The sequence below is a fragment of the Quercus robur genome, chromosome 3, assembly GCF_932294415.1.
Source record: "Quercus robur chromosome 3, dhQueRobu3.1, whole genome shotgun sequence".
NCBI lineage: Eukaryota > Viridiplantae > Streptophyta > Magnoliopsida > Fagales > Fagaceae > Quercus > Quercus robur.
In genome coordinates this window covers 53349172-53374590 of record NC_065536.1, presented here as the reverse complement: position 1 = coordinate 53374590, position 25419 = coordinate 53349172, and the positions used below count along the sequence as shown (strand labels likewise).

The following is a 25419-nucleotide window of genomic DNA, read 5'->3' as shown; positions in this document are numbered from 1 at the left end:
TAATTCCTTGATTCACACGTGTGGGAGTGCGGTTTTACATGCCTCATAATTGCTACTGACGCTTCGTAGCTCACGAGGCGTCATTAATTGCTCCAGGCGGCATTATGTTCCCTGCATCTAACGATGAGGTGCCAATCCAACAGCTGATATTTTTCCTAGAATTTTGAGCGGGAGTATTCCCACTCATTTTCTCCCTCTATATGAAGTGTACGAGGAAATCATTTCCCCATTTCACAAATCTTCAAGCTTTCCAGAGATATCTAACACTCAAATTCTCAAAACTTTCCAAGTCACCAGACTTTTCTCACCCGTTCCTCAAGAAATCTTTTGAAAACCTTTCTAAAGGTATTAGGGATTAGCACACGCTTTAGTTCCTATAAGTTTATATTATTTTAAACATTTCTTTTTCTACTCGGCCAATCTCCTCGGCCTTCCAGTTCTTATTTCTTCACTTACAAATTCCAGTTGCTTTTTCTTAGGTTGTCCAAATGGGTAGATTCGTGAGCCTAGTAGACTCCCCTGCCAAAATAGAAGCCTTTAAAGGTAAGTACCATATACCCCAGGAAGTTAGCCTACGATATTGTTCCCCAGAACAAATTGTGTCACATAGAAGGGAAGGGAGGTCATCATCCCCATTATAGCTTTCATAGAGGGAGGGATGACTCTTCCTATGGGTAGGATAACATAGGACTACCTCCTCAACCATAAGTTATGCCCCTAACAATGTGCACCTAATATGTTTAGGATCCTAGGCTATGTCGATGCTCTTAATGAGCATCTCCAATTGGGACTTACTTGGCACGATGTGGTCCACCTATACAAATGCCATTCATAAGCCAACGGAGGGTTTTACCTTAAGTCCAGGTCGCCCATCGTCAGGCTTATCTCGTGCCTCCCCAAATCTAACAAGGGGATGAAGGACGATTACCTCATCGCTTCGGAGGCGTGGCATGATGGTCTTTATTGCCCAGTTCGAGAGGGAGTGTCAGGTGGGATACCTTAGAGTTAGGTTTCCTAGCAAGAGACTTAGATTCTCTAACCCTAACCATATCATTATCTCTCTGTCATTCTACTGTCTTTTGATGAAAGAATTCGATTTTCTAATTGTGTTTTGCTTCTCGGCTATGTTTGTAGATAAGAATCAAGTTGCTCCTCGGCTTAGCTTTACCAACGTTGCGGCTCTCAATTACCTGCTTAGATCGGAAATATTTATAAGTGAGGATGGACAACTGCGAGCCGTCCACCTGATTCTGGAGTTTGAGCCCATATCAAAGATATTCCAAGAGATCGAACATGCCATTAGAGTAGGTGACCCATGATTGGCTAGGATCGACGTATCAAAACTAGATTTCCTTACTCGAGATGACCTTCCCCCAGTCGTACTACCAATCCGATTCACAATACCACTCCAACAAGTTCCGCCCCAAGCAGCTATAGTAGAAGAAGAGATAGCATCCTCTCGTTTATCTCTTGAAGAAGAGATAGACAAATTCCGTTTCAAAGAGGAAGAAAGAGTGCAGGAAAGGCCTGTGCAACTCTCGGATTCTGAAACCGAGTTCGACAGATTTTTTACAGCTCATCCTCCAAAAATAATTGTTGCCCAAGTCACCACTAGCTTAGAGGAAGAAGAGGAAGGCATGGACTTGAAGTAGAGGACCGGCTTAAGGGGTTTAATGGTGAATAGGAACAAGGGATTAATTTCGAAAGAAGTACCCAAGACCTAAGTTCCTCCCAATCTCCCTCCTCCTCCCCTACTCCCTACTGACCTCGGACTGCATGCCAACCCGAATCTAAGGAAGAAGAGGCTAGTTGAGGACCTAGAGGAATGCGAGGTTGCCCCTAAAAAGGGGGCTAAACAACAGAAGAAGGCTAAGGACGCCCAGGACAAAAGAGCCAAGTCCATGGAGAGCCGAGACGAGGCCGAAGTGTGCCGAGGGCAGTCCACTTGGGCCCCTTGGCTGGAGAGGAAGGGTGCTCCCATCCCTTGGGATGCCACGATTTGGGAGTCTCAGAGGGGGCACACCACCTAACTTGCCGAGGCTTTGAAGCAATCTCTCCTTCTCCCTCGAGACATAGAGGGTCTTAGGCGTACCAGGCAACCGGACCTCTTCATGTCATTGAAGAGGGACCTTGCAATGATAACCCAACTAACATCTCTTTCCGCTAAATACTAAGGTACATGTTCATTCATATATGTATTCATTTTTATAACCCCTTTGCCACATTTATGCAGGTTACCCAGCAAATTTATGTAGCCGAGGAGTGGGTCAGGAACGCCCGTGACGAGGTTAAGGCTAAGGCCCACTCTTGTCTTAAAGCTGAGAAGGCTTTTGGAGCCCTTAAACAAGAACAAACGGAGTTGTCTGAGAAACTTAAAGAAGCTATCTAGGCTCGCCAAAGTGCTGAGGCGAGTCTAAAGATCACGGAAAGGTAGGCCGAGGACATGCACCAAAAATTGCACATAATAGAGATAAACCTGTTCACTGAAAAACAATTTGTTTTGGATCTTAAATCGGAGCTGCAGAAAGCCAAGGATGCAACTTGGGTGGCCAGGGAAGTAGCTGAGGCCGTGGTGAAGACATCCTATGAACGTGGGGTGCGGGACACGGAGACCCGGCTGGCAGAGGAGGTGGCCGTAGTATGCAGGGACTACTGCACCGAGTCGTGGGGAATAGCAATGGACTGGGTGGGAGTCCCTACAGACTCCAAGTTGAGAAAGGCCGAGAACATCTTCTCCCTAGAGGATATTCGAGAAATTCCAAAGTTGGACTCTCCTCCCGAGTAGCTACTTACCAGCTAAGCTCCCATTCCTGATGTTGAAGTTTCTAAAGGAGTTGGAGTGGGTAAGGAGGCTCAGTCACTGATGAAGGCCAAGCCCTCCAAGGATGTCCTCACTATCAAGGATGTGGTCTCCCAAGCCAAGGATGCAGAGGCTAAGTCTAAAGCTGGTGATGTCCACTCTGAAGCTGCTGATCCCAAGAAAGACCTTCCCTAAGCCAAGGCCTAGAATCCCGGATATAAGATTTTCTTTTGTAGTTTTTTTTTTTTTTTTTTTTTTTTGGTATAACTTTTTGTGATGGCGTTCTGTCCTCAGACAGTGTATTCCCTTTTTTGTTTAATGAAAAAAGTTTTTCTTTTTATCTCTCGTACCTTTACTTTTATGTGCTTTGAAGCTTATAACTATCATAAATAGTATTGAACCGTTGCTGCTCTAACTTTAATAAAAACTGGAAACAATTATGTATCAGTAACAAAGAGATTTACTCCATACTTGCACTGTGAAATGACCCTTTTGCAATGAAGGCTGAATCTAATAAGGATAAGTAACGGACTTTGAAAGAAAAATGGAAGGGGGAGATATTATCGATTCTGCCCAACACTTGTATAAATAATCAAGGTCATTAACTTACTCAAAGCCACCAGCCCGAGGAGTTGGTTATAATCTTGGATCTGTTTAAACACTCAGATAGATGTCATAGTGTGTTAATTTTCCCAAAGCATCTGGTCTGAGGACCTAGGCATGACTAAAGTTCTGTTTAAACACTTATAAAGATGTCATAGTGTGTTAATTTCCCCAAAGCATCTGTTCCGAAGACCCAGACATGACTAAGGTTCTGTTTAAACACTTATAAAGATGTCATAGTGTTTTAATTTCCCCAAAACATCTGATCCGAGGACCCAGGCATGGCTAAGGTTCTGTTTAAACACTTATAAAGATGTCATAGTATGTTAATTTCCCAAAAGCATCTGGTCCGAGGACCCAAGCATGACTAAGGTTTTGTTTAAATACTTATAAAGATGTCATAGTGTGTTAATTTCCCCAAAGCATTTAGTCCAAGGACCTAGGCATGACTAAGGTTCTATTTAAACACTTATAAAGATGTCATTGAGTGATAATTTCACCCAAGTACGTGGTCTGAGAGACCTGACATAACTTAGGATCTGTTTAACATTTATAAAGATGCCATTGAGTGTTAATTTCACCCAAGTATGTGGTTTGAGAAACCTGACATAACTTCGAATCTGTTTAACACTTATAAAGATTGAATAATGAGAAGTATAATGCCTTTAATAAATGAACATATTGACAAAAGAAACTTTCATTAATAATAATATCTTTTTAGGTTGTTTACATTCCACGGGCATGGTATTACATGTTCATCTAGGTCTTCAAGAAAGTATGCTCCTACACCAGCCACTGAGGTGATGCGATATGGTCCTTCCTAATTGGGCCCCAGCTTTCCCCATGCTGGGTTCTTTGTAGTACATAGAACTTTTCTCAACACCAAGTCACTAGGCACTAAGGGTCTCAGCTTTACGTTGGAATCTTAATCTTGCTTGAGTTTGTGTTGGTAGTATGCCAATTAAACCTTTACACTTTCTCTTCTTTCTTCAATAAAGTCTAGGCTCTTTTCCAGCAACTCGTTGTTACTGCTCGGATTGAACGAGTTGGTCCTTAATGTTGGGAAGCCAATTTCTAAAGGAATGACAGCTTCAGCCCCATAAGTCATTGAAAAGGGGGTTTCTCCTGTTAATCTGCGAGGTGTAGTTCTATACGTCTAGAGAACCTGTGATAACTCTTCTACCTATCTTCCTTTCACATCATCCAACCTCTTTTTGAGTCCATTAACGATGATCTTGTTAACCGCCTTGACTTGTCCATTCCCCTGGGGATAAGCTGGGGTAGAATATCTATTTGTAATTCCCAATTCACAGCAGTATCTCCTGAAGGACTTACTATCAAACTGAAAGCCATTGTCCAAGATAAAGGTGTGAGGGACCCCGAATCGGGTGACAATGTTTTTCCAGGCAAACTTCTTGGTGTCCACATCTCTGATGTTTACCATGGGCTTAGCTTCAACCCATTTAGTAAAATAGTCAGTGCCGACCAGCAGATACCTCTTGTTCCCTACTGCCTTAGGAAAAGGGCCGACTATATCTAAGCCCTATTGAGAAAATGGCCAAGAGATGGATAGGGGGTTAAGGACTCCTTCTAGCTGATGTATATTTGGTGCAAATTTTTGGCATTGATCACACTTCTTCACATATTCTTGCACTTCTTTCTGCATATTTGGCCACCAGTAGTCCTGAGTGATGGCTCTGTGAGACAAAAATCTGCCTCCTATGTGACTTCCACAAATCCCTTCATGTAACTCCTCAAGGAGTAGCTCTGACACCTCAGGGTGAATACAGAGTAGATATGACCCAGAAAAAGAGCGCTTGTATAATTTTTGGTCATTGGACAGCGAGAAACGAGGTGCCTTTCTCCTTGCCTTATCAGCTTATGATTTGTCTTCTGGTAAGATATCATTTCTCAAGAATAGTACTATGGGATCCATTCAACTAGGCCCTACTTTGACTTGGTGAACATGGACCACCTTTCCCTTTACCTCTATAAGTATGCACAAGTCTTCTATAAGGATAACCCGAGGTAAGCTTTGCGCCGAGGAGGTTGCAAGCGTGGCTAGGGAATCAGCATGTATGTTTCCACTTCTAGGGACGTGCAGTAAGTTGAAGGACTCAAATCTTGATTCCAAATGCCTAACTTAACTTAAGTATCCTTGCATTCTTTCATCTCTTGCTTCTAGTTCGCCCTTTACCTGGCCGACAACTAGTCTTGAGTACCAGAATATCTTTACCATGCACTACTACCAAGATGGCTTTCTCCAGTGGTAAATAATGAACCTCAACTTCATGTAGTGATTTGCTCACATAGTAAACTGGTCATTGTACGCCATTGTCAACTCATATCAACACCAAACTTATGGCATGAGGGGCCACAACGATAAAAGTAAACAAGACCTCATCTACCTCAGGACTAGACATGATAGGTGGTCGAGATAGATATTCTTTAAGTTGCTGGAAAGCCAATGTACACTCCTCGATCCACTCAAATCCCTTCCACTTTTTCATCAAGAGGAAGAAGGGTCTGCACCTATCCGCTGATCGAGAAATAAACCGATTTAGGGCAGCAGTCATTCCGGTAAGTTTCTGGATCTCTTTAGGATTTCGAGGTGGTTGTAAACTATTAATGGCTTTGATTTGATCGGGGTTGACCTTGATTCCCCTGTGAGTCACTATGTATCCCAAGAACTTGCCTGATCCCACACTAAATGAGCACTTGGAAGCATTTAGGCACAACTTGTGTTTCCTCAGAATTTTAAAGATGTTTTCTAGGTCTCCCACGTGCCCGGACACTACCTTACTCTTTACCACTATGTCGTCTATATAGACTTCAATACTTTTGCCCAACTGTGGTTCAAACATTCTAATCATCATCTTTTGATAGGTAGACCCTGCATTTTTTAAGCCAAAGGGCATCACCTTGTAGTGGTGGTTTCCAATGGAAGTGACAAAAGCTGTCTTTTCTTAATCGTCCAAGGCAAGTGGTATCTGATGATACCCTTGAAGGGCGTCTAAGAAGCTCATCCAAGGATGGCCCACCGTTGCATCCACCAATTGGTCTATTCGAGGCATAGGGAATGGATCTTTTGGGCAAGCCTTATACAGATTTGTGAAATCCACGCACACTTGCTACTTTCTGTTCTTCTTTTTCACCATCACAATATTGGCCAGCCATTTAGGGTAGAAAATTTCCTTGATAGCCCCTGCTCGTTTAAGCTTCATCACCTTGTCCTTGACAGCATCTGCATGCTCTTTAGATAGGCGCCGAGGCGATTACTTTTTGGGAATGATGGGTGGGTTAGCATTTAAATGGTGGTAGATGCAGTTTGGATCTATCCTCGAGGCCTCATAAGCGTCCCATGCAAACACATCAATGTTTCTTCTAAGAAATTTTACTAGCTCTTCCTTCTCTTGAGGAGGCAGCTGAGCCTCGACCTGAAAGAACTTCTCCGGATCATCACCTATAACAAACTTTTCCAAATCCTTGCACTTCGCTTTCTCGACTGATCCGTTGATAGGTAGATCTGGAGCTTTTGATTGTTATAAGTCCCTTTCAACAGAGGCCGATGAGCCAATTTCGTGCTGATATAAGATGGCCGCCACAAGGCATTGCCTAGCCACGGATTGACTCCCCACAATCTCTTCAATGCGACCCCTCGAGGGGTATTTCACTTTCTAGTGCAGAGTAGATGAGACGGCTTCCAGGGCATGAAGCCAGGGTCTGGCCACTATAGCTGTGTAGGGGGAATAGGCATCCACCACGATGAAGTCTACCTCCACCACCTCTGATCCTGCTTGCACTAGTAGCCTGATCTAACCCCTTGGGATGATAGTCTTCCCATTGAAGCCCACCAACAGAGAGTCGTAGGTTGTTAAGTCGTCGAGCTTTAAGTTCAGCCCCTTGTACAAGTCAGGATACATGATCTTGGCTGCACTACCCTGGTCCACCAACACCTTTTTCATGTCATACCCCCCGATCCTAAGCGTGATCACTAAAGCATCATCATGTGGCTGGATGGTCCCAATTTTATCCTCGTTCGAGAAACTCAATGCTGGTGGGGTATCCAACTTAGCCCTCTTTGGCCCTGAATTAGTGCCCTCGGCCGGTAGCCGAACCACGGACATCACCCTAGAGGGACAAAAGCCGGTTCTCCCTGGAGCAGCAAAGATGACATTGATCGTTCCTAAATGAGGTCTTGAAGAAGCATTTCTCCGAGGTTCCGAACTTGCCTAGTTCCTCAACCACTTGAATGATGCAAAAACTGCTTTAATTTTCCTTCTCAAACCAGCTGGTCCAAATGGTCCCACAAATTTCTATAGTCCTTCGTAGTGTGTCTCTAGTCTTGATGGTATTGGCAATAAAGGCTCTAGTTATGCCTCATGGGGCTTCCAGCCATTTTGTTCGGCCATTTGAAGAATGACTCGTTTTTAATCTTCTCTAGAACTTGATGCACTAGTTCTCGGAACACCACATTAACCGCCTGAGCATTAACAGACCCGGACTGCCCAGCAAAATCTCTCCGAGGCTGTTTGTTGTTGTTGTACTAGTCCGACCTGAAATCCCTCCTCTCTTGAGGGATAACCTTAGCTTTTCCTTTACCTAATTGCTAGTCTTTCTCAACCCTTTTATACTTGTCAATTCGACCCATGAGTTGGCGCAGGCTGGTGACAGGTTTCCCTGTTAGGGACTTCCTTAAACCATGCTCGGTTGGGAGGCCACTCTTGAAAGTACTGATGGCGACATCATCAAAGTCACCATCCTATCTCATTGTACATCTCTTAGTATCTGTCTGAGTATGTTTTAAGGGTCACCCCTTCTCGTATGGACAAAGACAGTAGGGAGTCTAAGGGCCGAGGGACCCTAGTACATGTAATAAAATGAAAGCCAAATGCCCGGGTGAGCTCTTTGAAGGAATCTATGGAATCTGCCCTTAGGCCGTCGAACCATCTCATCACCACGGGTCCCAGACTGGATGGGAACACCTTGCACATCAAGACTTCGTCCTTAGAATGGACAGCCGTTCTTTGACTGAAATGGCTCACATGCTTCATCGGGTCCGTTCGCTCACTGTAGATGGTGAATGTTGGCTGATGGAAATGTTGAGGAAGAGTTGCCCTTTCAATCCTATACATGAAGGGCGACTTGGAAATCTAGTTCAAAACTTTGCTCATAGCATCGTTTCCCAGCCCTCTGTGAGTTGGGCTTTTGTATCTGCGTTCACGGTGGTGCTCCTCTTCATATGAGAAAGATTCACTAGGAGGAGTCTTTGACCTACGTCGATAACTACTATCCTTCTCATCGTTGGAAGAGGAATCAGATGGGGAGAGAATTCGTCTTCGTTGTGCATGGTGTAACTTCTTCTTTAGATGGTGATCTCCTTTTGCATGGCTTTATTATGTTGCTCTTGAGAGACGTGACTCCCAACTCGAGAGTGGCTTTTGCTCGTATGCGTAGTATGCACGCTGCCCTCTTGATCTCTCTTACGCTCAAGGTTGGCGAAAGGATTTTCACATTGGGATGCTATGGATTTTGCCTGGTGTGGACCTGAACCTACCATAGTTAACCGTTGTTTTCACTATCACACAAGTTCTTCCCACAAACGGCGCCAATTGTAGGGACACGTTTTGCAACTTAAGCCTAAGATGTATGGGATCTTAACCCAATGAGCCTAGTACAATAAATTTGTAGAGAGTGGGTCGAAGAACTTAGCCCTAATGAGTTTGACAACAGCTAGTATGGATTTAAAAGTGATCAAGAAAGAACAAAGAGAATAGAGTTGAATGAATTCACTATCCGATGAGGTATTTTGTCATACAAATCAATTACAAATATAATTTTGATTGCTACAATGCTCTCTGATCAATTTTTGATCCTTCTCTCATGGAGGGTCTCTTACATTATATAACTCCCTTTGGACCATCTTGATTCTACACTTGTTGATCATTTGAGCCTTTACTTGAGTACCTGTCCTATCAGACACCTTCTTTGGATTTCTGTGAGTTGTGGTAGCCAAGACAGCACTGTTCAGAGGTCTTCTCCACATAAATGAAATAGAAAAGTAGCTGCAGTGCATTTAATGTGGTGGTAGCAACTTTTCCTTAGATATTTTTGGGTTCCCTTCCTTCTCGTATGTTCATGAGGCATGTCCCTATCATTGGAGCTTCCTGGATGGTCATTCTAATTGCTGGAATAGATACTTGAGCTGCATTCATCATATCCGAGGAGGAGTTCCTCCTCGGACCACCTTCCATTCGTTCCTTACTTATGAGACTTTAAATTGGAACCCCTAATAACTATTTGTTCCTCCTCGGACCATTCAACGTTCTCGGACAAAACCCAAGGCCCAATATATGATCTTAAGCTCTTATCCCTACAACTATGTATTTTGAAAATCTAACCATTGGTTGCATTATTTTTAATGTTTTTAGTACACATGTCAAATTCATGCCAATTGGATATTATTAACTATTCAATCAATAAAATTATTTTTTATATGTAATTTCAAACTATAAAAAATTGAAATTGAAATATATAATTGATGACACAATTATTGATATTTAATTTTTTGAAAATTTTGCAAGTATAGATTGTATAAGACGAAAATGTAATTCAACGGTAGACTTGTCAAAATTCACATCTAATAAAGAGTTATTGAGTGGAGTTGTAGCCTTATGCTACAATCAAGTTTGTTGTCAAATTATGTCCTATTTTAAAATTGTCCATGCACTTCCCAAATTATCATTTTAATATCACCATTTATTACATCAAATTTTGCTATATATTATTTTCCTACATGAATCTTTTTTTGACGCAATATCAAAATGTTAATAACTAAAATAAAATGACACATTTTAAACATTAGAGACCATTTTAAAACATGGGGCCAATGTTAGGACTAAAAATAGTAATTAAACATTTTTTTTTTCCTTATAAAGAACAGAAGATTACCAAGTTTTTGGTTGTTTAATGCCAAACTACCAGTAGCTGGTATTCTTCTTAGAAAAGAAAGTGGTGTTATAATTTTTGGTTAATCTGTTTTAGTCTCTACATATGAGACACATTGGAAACTCTATAGACTGATTATAGATGTAACTTGAGATCTCCAGATTTACAGTAAGTTCTTCAAATCTATTAAGCCTACCACCCGGGTGTCCCTGAAATCACACTAGTAGTTGGTACCCTAGCAGTCTAGCATTAATGCTTAGTTACATAAACTTTTGGGCTAGTGGCTACCACAGCCCAAGAGAAATGAATGTATAGTTCCACCATGTCTATCCCAACTTCCCAACCAACCCACCAAAGTCCCAACTCCCAAAAGCCCATCAAGCAAAAATGGAGCAAATAGGATATCAGGTACACACTAGCATTTGATCTTTGGAAGCAGCGGGGTCTGGTTTTTTGGGCCCCCAAATCCAACAGAGTCCTCAACCCTTCTCTGTCTCTCTTTCTCTCATTTCCATAGCCGAAACCAGGAGCTACCTTCGCTCTCTGATTCTGTTGTACATGCTCCTGCATTGAGTACCCCATCAGGTCTCACCGTCCCAACCCTCTGCTATGCATTCACCCTGATATGTATCGCAGTCTTGGCGCACACCGCCTCATATACCGAGCTCGAATCTCACGCCTAGTAAAAACTGGTCTCATCGACCAAGCAGTCCAAGTGTTCGACGAAATGACTCAATCAAATTGCCGCATTTTCAGCATCGACTACAACCGCTTCCTCGGCGTACTGGTCCGTGAATCTCGTTTCGACTTAGCTGAGCACTACTACTACAAAATGACCCACCAGGGTTTTTCTCTAATCCCATTTACGTACTCAAGGTTCATCTCTGGTTTGTGTGAAGTCAAGAACTTTAGCCTCATTGATAAGCTTCTAGAAGACATGGATAGGCTTGGTTGTATTCCTGATATATGGGCTTTTAATATATATTTGAACCTTTTGTGTAATGAGAATAGATTAGAATTGGCTTTGCTATTGTTTTATAGAATGGTTGAGAAAGGTAGAGAGCCTGATGTTGTAACATACACTATACTAATTGATGGGTTGTGTAAAGCTAGGCGGTTTGATGCCGCGGTTGATATGTGGCGTGAAATGATTGATAAAGGGCTTAGTCCCGATAATAAGGCGTGTACAGCGCTTGTTATAGGGTTGTGTGATGGTGGGAAGGTTGATTTGGCTTATGAGCTTACAATGGGTGTGATGAAGGGTAGAGTTGAGTTTAATATTTTGATGTTCAATGCATTGATTAGTGGGTTTTGTAGAGCAGGTAGGATTGATAAGGCGCAGGCAATTAGGTCGTTTATGAGGAGGAATGGGTGTGAGCCGGATTTGATTACGTACAATGTGTTATTGAATTATTGTTGTGAAGGACTTATGTTGGAGGAGGCCGAGAAGTTGATGAAGAAGATGGAGAGGAGTGGGATGGAACCGGATGTTTATAGTTATAACCAACTTTTAAAAGGGCTTTGTAAAGCAAACCTGCCGGATAAGGCTTATTTGTTGATGGTGAATAAGATGGAGGCACTGGGGTTGTGTGATGCTGTTTCGTATAATACTATTATAAGAGCCTTTTGCAAGGCATCCCGTATTAGAAGGGCTTACAAGCTCTTTGAGGAAATGCAGCGGAAGGGGATTGCACCAGATTTGGTGACGTTTACAATTCTTATAGAAGCTTTTCTTAGAGAAGGTGATTCTGTTGTAGCAAAGAAACTTCTTGATCAGATGGCTGGCATGGGTTTGTTACCTGATCGTATATTTTATACTACAATTGTTGATCATCTATGTAAGACTGGGAAAATTGTGATGGCTCATAGTGTTTTTTGTGATATGGTGGAGAAGGGAATTGCACCTGATGTGGTTTCATACAATGCCCTCATAAATGGGCTTTGCAAGGCTTCTAGAGTGAGTGAAGCCATGCTTCTTTTTGAGGAAATGCAGACAAGTGGGTCCTATCCTGATGAAGTAACTTTCAAGTTGATCATTGGAGGGCTTATACGAGAAAAGAAACTTTCATTGGCTTGTAGGGTATGGGATCAGATGATGGAGAAGGGCTTTACTCTTGACAGTGCTGTTTGTGAAACACTAATAAATGCCATCCATTCAAGAGATGCCACATGAATGTAAAAAAATGGTTTGTATCATATACTCACACCTTTCGCTTTATCTATGTTGTATCTGTTAATGATTCAAGTTTCTATGATATCGTAGAAAGGTTACTTATAAACAATTAGCAAAGTCTTGCTTTGTTGACAATATCTCAAAATAATGATTCGTCCATTTCTACATGCTATAAACATATTAAATGCCATGAACGGACTTGGTATGTTTTCTTTTTAATATATATTTTTTTCGTTAATTATCAAAAAAAAAAAAAAAAAAAATTTAAATGCCATGAAATCATTAAGCACCCATTGCCATTCTATATACATGCGCGCACAAGCTTGTCTTGTTTACATTAAGTTTTTGCAATCTGGTTACTGTACAATCTATGTAATGCTAATATGCAACAGATAAAGAGTTTATAGGCTAAAGATAACACCAACGGCAATTTTTAATGCTAGTTTTTGTTATGTTATGTTATGTTATGTATAGTGTGTTTGATATAGTTTGTTGATGGTGTGATCATTGTGTGCTTTGTGCATAGTGCTAATTGTTGGTTTGAAAATTGGCCCTCCAAGTAGGTAGACCAGTCATTTGGTTTATCATCTTATATTTCATCTCATATTTGTAGTGATTAACCTGTTTTGATTAAAAAAACATAAATTCTTTTGTATTCTATTATCTTTTAGCAAAAGTGAACTTCAAAACTATATATTAAGCTAACGCCAATGTATAAATTTTTATGCTAATGTACTCTTCTGTTCTCGTATTAATAGTTAAGCAGCTCATGTGCACAGGATATCCTAAGTTCTTTTGCATATGATTAAATCTTCTGTATTTTCAGGTTGAATTTTATGGTATTGATGCCGTTTTGGTCTTTATAGCCTGTGGCAGAACACATATTTGCCAGTATTAATTGGTTTGACATTGAGCTCGTCAGGCCTATCCTGTTCTGCCCTGTTGCCCTTCTTGGAAGTTTCCCAAAAATGGTACTCAGGTATGAGCTGCTCGTCCTCCTTGAGTTTTATGATAGATAAATATTTTACCATCAGTGCAAGATTTTTACTTGCTGCATGAGTCACGAAAAAGGCGTTGCTGAGAGGGGCATGTTGTGGAGTATTACTGACAAAAATGCTTCTGTTTATGTTTACTGGGCAGGACATACTCTTTCTTAAACCAAACATCTCCTAGAAAATTAGGCTTCATCACATGTAATTTATCTCTCTGAATTTAATAATTCTCTCTCCTTTCATAATGTATAACCCTACTCTCAATATATTTTCAAGTTATCTAGTAAATGTTGGTCAACATAGCTTCAAATTATGCTTATGTTATTTCTTCGGGCTAATTATAGATTACCCACTTGTGATTAGGCCTGATTTCATGTTGCTTACTTATGGTTTGAAAAATGTTACTTTACCCACCTGAGGTTGGCTTTGTTATACAACTGTTACCCACCTCATCATTTTCACTGTTAAAAACATTAAAAAAAAAAATCAGAAAAACAAGATCTAAAAGGGGTATTTGAAAAAATTATAGAAGTGGCCTATGTTTTGGCTTAAGAACACAAAAGGAAAACCATAAAAATGGATTTGGGTTTTTAATATATACTTACAAAAAATTACTCTAATTTTGACATCCCCAGATGGGGGACATTTTGCACTCGTAAGAGAAATCTCTTCCTCTGCCGAGTTCAGGTCGTCCAACCTGAACCAAAGGATGCTTTCATGAAAGGTTCACTTTTGATGGAAGGTTAAATTTGGAGGCAGCAAAGCAACTGGAAGGGAAAGTATAGAATGGATGTCTTCATGGCAGAAGGTATAGTGCCAGCTGTTATTTCAAAGCTCCTTTTCTTATGCAGAAGCAATTGGATTCTTTACTCAAGCTTCGGGTATTTAAAGGATAATTCTAGTTATTCATATTTCCCTTTCCTATGAGGATGTTTATCTGTTACTTTCAAGATTTTATAGTGAAAAGCCTAGAAGGGTTCTTTCAAGATTTTATATTGAAAAGCCAAAGATTTTATAGAGAAAATACCAATGATTGAAGGTCGGGGCACCTCCTGAAGTGGTGGCTATTATAGAGAAAATACCAATGGTTGTAGGTCGGGGCACCTCCTGAAGTGGTGGCTATTATAGAGAAAATACCAATGGTTGTAGGTTGGGGAACGTCCTGAAGTGGTGGCTAGGTTAGAGGAGGCCTGTGAAAATCCATATCCATTCCTAGGGTTTTCCTTTACTGTTCTTAAGCCAAAGCATAAGAAACTTCTTCAATATTTATAAATATCCCTTTTCGATCTTGATTTCTCTGTTTAAAAAAAAAATGTTTTTTATGTTTTGAATGGTGAAAGTGATGAGGTGGGTAATGGATGCATAATTGGGCTAATGGGACACTTTTCAAACTTTAGGAAGGCAACGTGAAATCGGGCCTAATCACAGGTAAGTGATCTGTAATTAGCCCTATTTCTTTCTACCTTTTTGTAGTTTTTTTATGTGATATGTCGTGACATGTTTCATTTTTTTTTTTTTAATAAGTTCTCTTGCTTGCTTACTGTCCCAGCTAGTTACATTAATAAAACCATTTCTATTGTTCATGCTCTAGGGCCTTCCATTTATGATGATTTTGTACTTGTGATCTTGCAACTCTCCCTCACTCTCTAAGGAACCAAACTAACTCTTACAGATTTTCACTATTGATTCTCTTAGGTATTAAGGCCTCTACAGCATGAAAAAAGGGAAGAGACTAATGATTCAATTTGAATTTGAAATTTAGATGCAGAGGTATGGATTTCTCATCCACATGCATTAAATTCAACACCTGGTCCATTTATTTATTTACGTTTTTATTTTGTTTTTAATTTAACATAGGGACTGATATACAACTTTTGCTAAACTTCTAACCAGATTTTTTGCAGCCGAAGAGAAATTTATAGGGAATGGAGCAGAAGTTTTGTTCCAAGGACTTGAAACCACGTTGCTGCCCAGTTTTGTGATTGAATAGTTGAAAATGATTACGAGCCCAGTAAAAGAGTTTGAAATTTTATCTAGAACAATGAGGGCAATGTCTGAAGGACATGCAGAGTATAATAATCCCACAACTATGATGGGAGGACACACTGATAATTCATAATCGATACATGAGAACTAACCAGATTACTGTTGAAGCTATGTTTCACTTGCAAACTTTACCCTCGTCACTTTTAACCAGTGAATGAGAGACCTCAAAGTTTTAGGATTGCCTGTAGCTCTTGACCCTGAGTCACAAGCCAGAGCATGTGTCGCATTGGGTCTAACTATGTAGAGCTGCCTTTAATTAGATAAGGTGGTTTGGTTTCATAGGCATCATCTGTGATAATTAAGAATCTATATACTCATAGAAGACATGAATTTGGACGGATACCTTTTGATGGTGTAAAAAAATTTCATAACAAGCTTCAATCTTCCTAAGAACTTGTCAAACAGAGATAGGAATTCAGTCTGTATAGATGAGCTGTTTTTGTTTCGTGCTTCCCTCCATTTAAATTCGCCATTTTTTTTTAATGTAAGAAGGTAAACCGTTCAACATTTGCAACTTTTAAATAGCCATAGAGGATAATGAGGATGAGCAAAGTTGAAGCCAATGAGCGGAAGGAAGATTGCACAGACAGCAGCGAACAGTTAGTGGCAGTTGGCACAAGGTGATGATAAGGTTTTACTGAAGTCAGTAAGTCACTACTCACTATATGTGTAAGTTTGGAATGCATGTTTTCCGTGGGTTCTTGCGTTTTGCTGGAAAACAGTGGGTCTTATGTACTGTTTACGGGACTTACAAGTACTTTTTTCAGTAAGAAAAACTTTAAAACTGGATCCTATGGTACTATTTACGTATTTAAAAATTATTTTGTTATAATATTTTTAGTTCTCAATTTTCAACAATATGTAGTATTCAAACATATCCACATCTCATCAACTAATTTATGAAATTGTGCGCAAAACATTAGGCAAATGAGAGAGGGTGGTAATGGTGTAAAGAAGGTTTAAAAAAAAGTGCCTTGTCGGATAATGTATGTACTTTAACCAGGATGTTTGGTGTTCTGTAACAGAACTTGTTTCTTTGTGTGGAAGTAGAGCAAAAGCGAAAAGTCATGCTTGCCATCAGTAAAGGTCTCATTGACACACTGAAAATCAGAGGATTTGCTTGGCATAATAGTCTTTCCATAACACAAAATGTTAATTTAAGTACTAGAAGTGGCCCCAAGCCCTGTATGAGTTGCCAGCATCTGATACGGTATCCTGCAATATGTGGGTTCATAAACAACTGAGTGTAACTCACCTTAGTAGAGAATTAAAAGTAAAAGGTGTCGCCAAGATTACTTGCCTCCAATACTTAGCTTATGTTCGATTCTTTGCCCTGTACATGAATCATTCTTGAAGTTCTCATGAAGTCATCCTCTCTCCCATTAGCAATAATAACTGCTCTACATATTTCCCCTCCTAATCTTCGTCATTGCCCAGGCACGAATATCCATAATAGCCATGCTGCATCAGGAACGTGATAGCGACCCTGATCAGCAACCTGAAACCAACCCTTATTTTCGCCCACTGTCACTAGACCAACGTTCCCAGCGCCCACCATCGCAAGACCAACGTTCCCAGCGCCCACCGTCACATGACCAACGTTCCCAGCCACCCTTTTCACAGGGACAGCCACCCAATCAATGGCCACAACCACCTTCCAAAAAGGGAAAAAAATCCAAGCAGGGTGGTCAAGAGCAACGCCAGCCATCGCGTCCACGGCAACAAGATCAACAGTCCCCTGGGTCTGCAGACCATTTTCCCCTGAATGCTGCTCTGCCATCTAGCCAATCGAAGCCAAATCAGCAACGTCTCAACTCACAAGACCCCTCTTCACCGCCACCTGTCCCATCTACCCTGCCTTCTGGCCAAAGGACGCAAAATGAGCAGCCCCCGCCACATGGGTCTTCATCGCCACCTAACTGGAGGCAACATCCGCAGCGGCAGGGTCAATACCAATCAGGCCTGACGATATTGCCACGAGAGCATCATCATCGACACAAACCTTTAATGTGGTTTCTTGCAGTGTTCTGTGCAATTCTTTGGGTTGTCATAATCGTAGGAGGCCTAATTGTCCTCATAGTCTATCTTGTTTATCGGCCACGGCTCCCCCGGTTTGATATATCTGCTGCCACCTTGAATGCAGCCTATCTTGACATGGGCTATCTGCTCAATGCTGATGTTACTATGCTCGCAAACTTCTCAAATCCAAACAGGAAAGTGAACGTTGATTTCAGTTACATGTACATTGATCTATACTATGGAAGTACCCTTATTGCTACTCAATATGTTCCACCATTCTACGCCACACGGGCCCAATCCAAGTTTGCTTATATTCATATGGTGACTAGTCAGGTTGGGATTCCACTGGTAGCGGCTCGAAGGCTTAAGAAGCAGATAGAAGCTGATGGGGTCCAGTTTCAAGTGAAAGGTTATTTCAGGGCACGATCTACTTTGGGGAGGCTCCTAAAATACTCGTATTTGTTGCATACTCATTGCTATATTCTCATGTCTGGACCTCCTACCGGGGCTTTGATTAGGAGCGAATGCAAAACGAAACACTGAAGAAGCATATTGGATTATTATAAACACCATCCACACTTATGACGTTTGGGCACTCATGTAGCCGTGGACCGTGAGTGTGAATTGCTTTTCTCGGACTATAGAGAGTATTATTTCGCCATATGCTACAACATCGAGTAATTTTTTTCGTCACATTACCAAAACCCTGTCATTTTGTTAAAATCAATTTTCATTTTCTTTCTTTTTTTATTTTTATTTTTTTAATTTTTTTTTAATTTTTTTTTTTTAATATTGATACGAAAATACTATTGATGCAAAATATTACTTCTTTTGTATTGTAAACAATCTTGAAGTATTTTGTGTATTCTGTGTATTTCAAAGTATTCTGTGGATTCTTACAGTTGACTTGGTAAACTGTCATGAATACAATATTTTCTTGAGAAAGTTTAGGGACAATTTCACAACATTTTTACAATGCCCTTATTTTAAGGTGGGTTGACGTTTTAGTTGTGAAAATGTTGTGATATTTTTTCAATTATAATATAAAATAATTATATCAACAATTTCCTTTTTAGAGGGGTCTCCACCTTCGGGCCCAACGTGTCGCTATATTTTCTTCGTTTCAATCTGTGTAATCCCAATAAACAGAGGACCCGCAGATTAAAATAACATGCAAACATATCGTGAATTTTGACATGATACAATACAAGTAAAATTCAAGGCAAAGTAGCATTTCATCATAAATAGCAAAAGGCACAAAGAATTCCTAGTGATTCATGAATGGAGTATTGCAGAATTACATGACAACATGGTAAAGGTCTTCCTCATCATTCCAACAACATAACCAACACTGGGCAAACTTGTCCATAGTAATCAACTCGTATACAAAAATGGAAAACAGATACAATGCATTTCTTGGTACAAAATTGGACAAAGGAGAATGCTTCTCCTGAGAATGGGATTATCTACACAAGCTCAATAAAACAAGAATCAAAGAAGTCACGAAATCATGACCAGGCCTCATATGCTGCAACTTTAGACAATAAATAAAAGTAATGCAACAAGAAATGCCAGCCCTTTGACTCTTACCAAAAACCACTTCAAGCAATTAACATACCACCACCAGAATGAAAAACCAAACCACTCACAGAAATCTCCTGTATTGATCCCTGGTAAAGAATGGGTGCTTGAGGGCTTCACGAGCTGTTAGTCTCTTGGAGGGGTCATATCTAAGTAGACCTTGCAATAGGTCAATAAGATCCCCTGCTGAGTGATCTACATGCTGCATTACTAGATTCTGCCAAAGCAAAACAGAACACAGAGCAAAATCATATGCATAGGTTTATCCAGACATTTTGTCCCAAAAGTTAAGCTAGGAAAAGGCAACATCATACACACACCTGAAGACGGGGTAACTTGATAACAGCTTTAATACTTTCCCGAGAGGCTGCACCTTCTGGCCAGTCCAATCTACCCCTTCTGACATACTTCTCTGCATGGCGGCTGAAACAGAAACAATTGTAGACATAGATGAACTACTGTTTTCTATAAACATAAAAATGCTGATATAGTCAATGGAAGTCCTTGAATGGGAACGCACTCAGCTCTTTTCAACATGTGCTGAGGTAATGGGCCTAGAACCCTTTCCATCATGGCTAAGTGCTCTAAGTTCTCATGTGTCTGAAATAAAGCTTCTCCCTGCAATCAATTGCATTTCTTTATCAGCATTTGTAACACTTGCACAGTACAGCCATCTGGCTTACAATTCAACATAGATCTGAGATGTTAGACATACAGAGCACAGTTCTACCAAGATACAACCAATACTCCATATGTCACATGGATAACTCCATCCAAGTCCTGGAAAGACATATAAAGCTTATACCCATAAATTTCAACAAGATATGGAATAGGAAGAACTGGCAAAAGAGTAGTCAAAACATTAGCATACCAAGAATAACCTCAGGGGCACGGTAGTGTCTAGTAGAGACAATATAGTTGTGGTCTTGATGCTCATAAGCTGTGCTGCCAAAATCAATAACCTTAATTGCGCTAGACTTTGGCAACCGCTTATAATAGGTTCCCTCTTTTGGTGACCGGGATGTAACCTGTAGTGGATTGAAAAGATATTGCATGAAATCCTCCTTCAAGGAACTACAAAAGCAAAAATTGAGAACGTGCATATTAGAAGGTGTACCTTGTAGTCAGGTACTTTTACATACTCTGGAGAAACAAAAAGTATGTTCTCAGGCTTCAAGTCGGTGTGAATAAGGCGCATATCATGCATGACTGCCAAATTCATAGACCACAACCAACATAAGAACACATACCATCAGATTATTTTTATTAAAAAAAAGCTTTTATGTCTCAAACTCAATAGAGTTTTCATGTATAACACCAAAATGATAAAATTATGTAAACAATGTTACAAAATTCCCCGAGCAGTAAAAGAAGGTTTTTAAGCAATTCCCAGTAGAGCAGTTTCCATCAACATTGACAAGGATAAAAAAGAAATAACAGAAGTAACAACTACACACATGCCACACATTCCAACAGTTGCCTGCCAAGCTCGCGGACAAGATCAACAGGAAATGGGCGATAATTATTTTTCCGGAGAAAATCGTATAAGCTTGGTCCAAGCATCTCAAAGACCTGTTAAGACCATTTAAATCACAGCGGCAAGTCTTAAGGCACAAATATTTATGAAGCTGGGAAAATCATGTTATCATAAATCAACTTATACTTACAATACATATATGGTTTCGATAGTCAAACCAATTCCGTATTTGTACACAACTGCAAAGAATAAAACCACTCCACTAATATAAAATTCATATCAAAACTGATGAAGCAAAAGGAGAGATAATATTATAAGCAAAACTACACTCACCGACTTCCAGTTCTGTCATACTTTCCAAGCAACTGGAGCACATCAATTTCTATCATTGCTGCTTCACGGTACTTCTTAATACTTCTCACAACTTTTATGGCAACCATCTCCCTTGTTTCCTTATCCCAGCATTCAAGAACCTGACCAAAGGTGCCTGCAGAATGAAAGGGATACTGGATGAGGAATGCATGGTACGAAGAAACTCAACTTAAAAAAAGAAAAGAATGCAAACAGAGAGTTAAAAATACTAACCTTCACCAATCTTTCTGTGGATCTTATCTGCAATAAGGAAAGCACACACAGGAACGACTTAATCAGAGCAAGAACTACTAAACCAAACTGATAGAGTATTGTGTAATGGGTACAGGAATAAAAAATTAAATAAATATAAAGGAAATCCATTGGGTGAGATTAATCCCAAAGGCATAATGACTTTGGGGTGGAGGAATTTCTTTTTTTTTTTTGTTTTTTGGGGTTGGTTTTTTTTTTGGGGGGGGGGGGGGAAAGGATGATTGAATATGAAGACTGTTTTAGACTCCTGTTGCACAAGAACTGACGACTCTATCTTAAACTATTAAAACCTATACAAAATGCCTGAAAATAAACCATCTATTATCCAATTCCATATCATCTCCACTAATCTAAATACTATCCTCCTATTCGTATATCAGTAATTTTCTACTCATAAATCACATTCATAACTAACAATTAAAAGTGAGGATAAATTTAGTTTTAGAAAGCTATGTAAAGAAAATAACAAAAGACTATGAACTTGGGCTCAATAGTTTGGTGGAAAATTTTATCATGCTTTGGGGCAGATAATAGAATGTAACAAAAGCTTTTCAATGGTGATTGTGCGTAATTACAGCGCGATGTCAAATTATCTCCAAGCGCAAACATGTAATGCCCATCTTTGTCATCGTCACGCCATGGGGGAGAGCCTTTTTGAGCCAATCCCTTTACAAATAGACTAGCATGGTCTGGTAGTATCCTTGAAGGTCCAAAGCTTGTCCCACCCTCAAAATCTTGCCCACAATATATTCCTGACTCAGCCTACACACAGCCATATATTCATACTCCGCCAAACAAAAAAATAATTAATAAAACATACTCCTCCACCTTAAACCACTATTCTTTTTAAGTTATTCACCTCTCTATTTCTCATCAACCAAACAGAAAATCAATCTTTGCACAATTATAAAAGCAAAGCACACATTACACCATAAACCAATACAGAAAACATGACATATTTAACAAAAATAATGCAAATTCCTATCTGCTCAATTAGGTATCCAAAAAAAAAAAACCTATTAGGTTGGAAAATTTTCCATAAAATACTTTGCAAGAAAACTTAAAGATCAGCAAATTCATATATTTTGTTCTTCATTGAATATTTTCTTGAAAATAATAAAAATTGAACATATTTATAGGCCTAAAAATTTCAATTTTTTTGGTTCTTGAAATATTCCCAAACCAAAAAATTCCCAGGAAAAAAAAAATGTAAATAATTATCACCAAGAAAATTAACCTCCCTAACAAAATTCCCATTCATCCAAATATTTCAAGAACCAAAAAAAAAAAAAAAAAAAACCCTAGAAATGAATAGATTGAAAAGATTAAAAAAAAAAAAAAAAAACTGAGAAAATTAGAGAAAGCAAAAAATGAAGAAAAAACTGTACCTTGTTGGTTTGGGGTTGAGTGAGTTCCCAAGCTAACTTGGGTCTCTTTCTGGGTCGCCGATCCATGTGAGAATGAGGGAACTCACTCACATAGTCCATCTCCATTTCATCGATCACTCTCTCTCTCTCTCTCTCTCTCTCCAAGAAACCCTAACCCTAACCCTAATTCTAACCCTAATTTAAGATTTTGATAGATTGATTTTTTTTTTTATTAATTATTTTATTTTATTTTTTTGCTACGATGCGAAAATCGCAACGGTTGTGGTGCAGAGGAGAAAGAGAAACCGAAATAGCCTTTAACCAATTAGACAGTGTTCTTTGTCAGCTGTTCCCAGTCGTTGGATTCATTTCTGATCGTTAATCTGAACCGTCCGTCGTGGCTATACCATCCTTACTAATGGATAGCTGGAATTTTAAGTTCTGAACCATGGTTGAGTTACCTTTTTGCCCCCTCTTAGAATATACTGTTTCTGGAACCTTTGATTCTATTTTCCCTTTTTAATTTTTTTTTAATCTGTAGTTTTATTATTATTATTATTATTATTCTAAATTGTGAATTACATAGGTTTGATTTTAATAAATTCTTATTATTATTTTTATTTTTCATTTGATTCTATTTTGCCCTTTTTTTTAAATATTTTTTAATCTATAGTTTTAGTATTAGTATTATTATTATTTTTCATTTGGTTGCATGGAAAAGAAGAGAAATAAATTACTTCGAAGAGAAAATTTAAAAAAGAAAAACTAATTTTAAAAACTTGAGAAATGTGACGTGCACAATATTTTATAACACTTTTACAATAAATTCTATGGGCTAAGTTAATATTGATTGTTATTGGGCAAAAATATCATTTTAATGGTGGGATTAAATTAGAACCTTAGCACTTAAGATTTGCGGTAAAGTGTTGTGAATATAACACTTTTTTAAAATTTTATTTTATTATTTTATTTTTGTAAATTATAAATTAATAATTAATTACAAGAATATAAAAGTAAATTAAAAAAAAGTCAAACTCTCCACATTTCTTTAATGTCCTTTTATTTTTTAAGCCAAACAAAGGAAAATGGAACATGTTTTCCATTCTCTCTCCTTCCATCCAACAAAACAAATAAGTGTGATAGAACTAATTTGAATGAATCAATGGATTATTGAAATATTGCAGACATATAATTTTTAATTATTAAAATTCATTCTTCAAATCCTCAAGAGTAAAATAATAATTTCACGTAGGTGGAAAATTCCAGAGTTGACAACCCAAAAAAAAAAAAAAAAAAAAAAAAACCATATGAGGTCATTATTAAAATTAAGGGTAAAATAGTCTTGTTTTAGAGTTCAAGTAATACAAAATGACACTATTCTAAAAAAAAAAGACATTTTTTATTGCTCAAAAGTGTAGTTAGTAAAAATATGTTATGCTTTTGATATCTAATGGAACGGAGCTGATTGTATATCTAATAGAATTGCAATATAATGAGTTTTATAAGTGGGTTGCAGTTTTTTTTAGCAATAATAATAAAGAGGACGTTAAAAGTACTTTTTACCTTTGAGGGATTGTGAATTTCTTGATGATATTACAATATCTTGAATCAAACATTTGGGGGGAAAAAGTTTATATATGAAGAACAACTAGTAGTTGTTAGGACTATAAATGATATATTGGTATTAATGATTTTTAATACTTTATTATTGAGCTTTCTTAGAAATTATATTTCAATTTAATCAAATCGTATCATAATCTCATTATATACATTTATTTAAAAGGCTTATAATTATTAACTTAACCAAAACTTAATGTGGTTTATCTAAATATTTGAATTTGGTAAGTGACCCAAAATAATAATAAAGCATATATTTTTGTAGCTAATCATATCTAGTAAAATAATAATGCATGTATATATCGAAAGACAGTTTAAGTATATGTAAGGTGTAAAAGAAGACTTGTGGGAAGCATAGTGGTTGGGTAAATTTAGAAGCATAATATATTTAAGTGTTGGGTTGGGTTGATTGAATTCTACTCATGTTTATTACTATCATGTAAAATATATACAACCAAGATTCCAATATTAGTGATCCCACACCAAATCATATTTTAGAGCCTATAAATTTGAAGTACATTTAAAAAAAACCTTTTCATTTGACTGATGGTGATAACATGTTTGTGTGACCACAGTTTAACGTGCTAGAATGAACCAACCACAAGAGGAAAATAAATAAAATCTAAAGCATTAGAATGATATAACTTTTGACCAGATAATTAAACTTTTAATTTCACGTATGCAAGCAATACATACTTGTCCACCATTCTTGCGATAGTAATGGGAGCCTCATCTTTGAGATAAATAATAGATGCAATGCTCATAAAAGCTACCTAAAAAAGTTGAAGGATCAATAAAGAGTAAGTGAGTAATCTAAACCTTGCTTCGCATGATGTATGAGCATGATGCGTTATTGCTTGGAGGGAGGGGGTACCGGGGATGTGCTCTTTTGATCACAGCAATGAAACTTTATAAATAATTACCTCAATAAAATAAGGGGTAAGAGTTCTACCTATAATCAATATTAGAATGATATCTGGTAGTTTCAAATTTAATAAAAATCTAGATAATATTCATAAAGAAGGATACATATTAAAACTCTTCAAGAATACATATTGAAAATCATAGTGAATACCAATACCAAACCAGCCCTCAAAAAACACATAGCTACCATAAACTTTTTCAAAAACACGAATGCCCTAAAGTTAATACCATACAAAGAATAAGAAAAT

General features: G+C 38.6%; 3 protein-coding genes across 10 annotated transcripts; 2 read left to right on the top strand and 1 right to left on the bottom strand.

The window, feature by feature from the left end:
* Positions 1 to 10640: 10640 nt before the first annotated feature.
* On the top strand, positions 10641 to 15669 carry LOC126718351 (pentatricopeptide repeat-containing protein At1g13040, mitochondrial). Of its 7 annotated transcripts, none has more exons than XM_050420493.1 (6): positions 10641 to 12537; positions 13351 to 13503; positions 14152 to 14324; positions 14857 to 14944; positions 15212 to 15286; positions 15421 to 15669. In XM_050420493.1, the coding sequence occupies exon 1, from the start codon at positions 10977 to 10979 to the stop codon at positions 12522 to 12524; it is 1548 nt and encodes a 515-aa protein (XP_050276450.1). In that variant the 5' UTR covers positions 10641 to 10976; the 3' UTR covers positions 12525 to 12537; positions 13351 to 13503; positions 14152 to 14324; positions 14857 to 14944; positions 15212 to 15286; positions 15421 to 15669. The 7 variants fall into 7 exon arrangements, with proteins under 7 accessions (XP_050276450.1, XP_050276446.1, XP_050276449.1 ...); XM_050420489.1 differs by having other exon boundaries at positions 15410 to 15669; XM_050420492.1 differs by lacking the exon at positions 14857 to 14944.
* Positions 15670 to 16390: 721 nt separating this feature from the next.
* Positions 16391 to 18285, top strand: LOC126718354 (NDR1/HIN1-like protein 6). The gene has a single exon (XM_050420496.1). The coding sequence runs from the start codon at positions 17021 to 17023 to the stop codon at positions 18122 to 18124; it is 1104 nt and encodes a 367-aa protein (XP_050276453.1). The 5' UTR covers positions 16391 to 17020; the 3' UTR covers positions 18125 to 18285.
* A 512-nt stretch (positions 18286 to 18797) lies between these two features.
* On the bottom strand, positions 18798 to 22929 carry LOC126718353 (serine/threonine-protein kinase AFC1-like). 2 transcript variants are annotated; one of them, XM_050420494.1, is made up of 12 exons: positions 22652 to 22929; positions 21839 to 22025; positions 21225 to 21251; positions 20973 to 21126; positions 20830 to 20878; positions 20620 to 20734; positions 20280 to 20371; positions 20034 to 20190; positions 19878 to 19942; positions 19683 to 19780; positions 19483 to 19585; positions 18798 to 19379 (listed from the first exon to the last, which is right to left on the bottom strand). In XM_050420494.1, exons 1-12 carry the CDS (start codon positions 22754 to 22756, stop codon positions 19227 to 19229), a joined length of 1305 nt encoding a protein of 434 aa, XP_050276451.1. In that variant the 5' UTR covers positions 22757 to 22929; the 3' UTR covers positions 18798 to 19226. The 2 variants fall into 2 exon arrangements, with proteins under 2 accessions (XP_050276451.1, XP_050276452.1); XM_050420495.1 differs by lacking the exon at positions 21839 to 22025.
* Positions 22930 to 25419: the final 2490 nt, after the last annotated feature.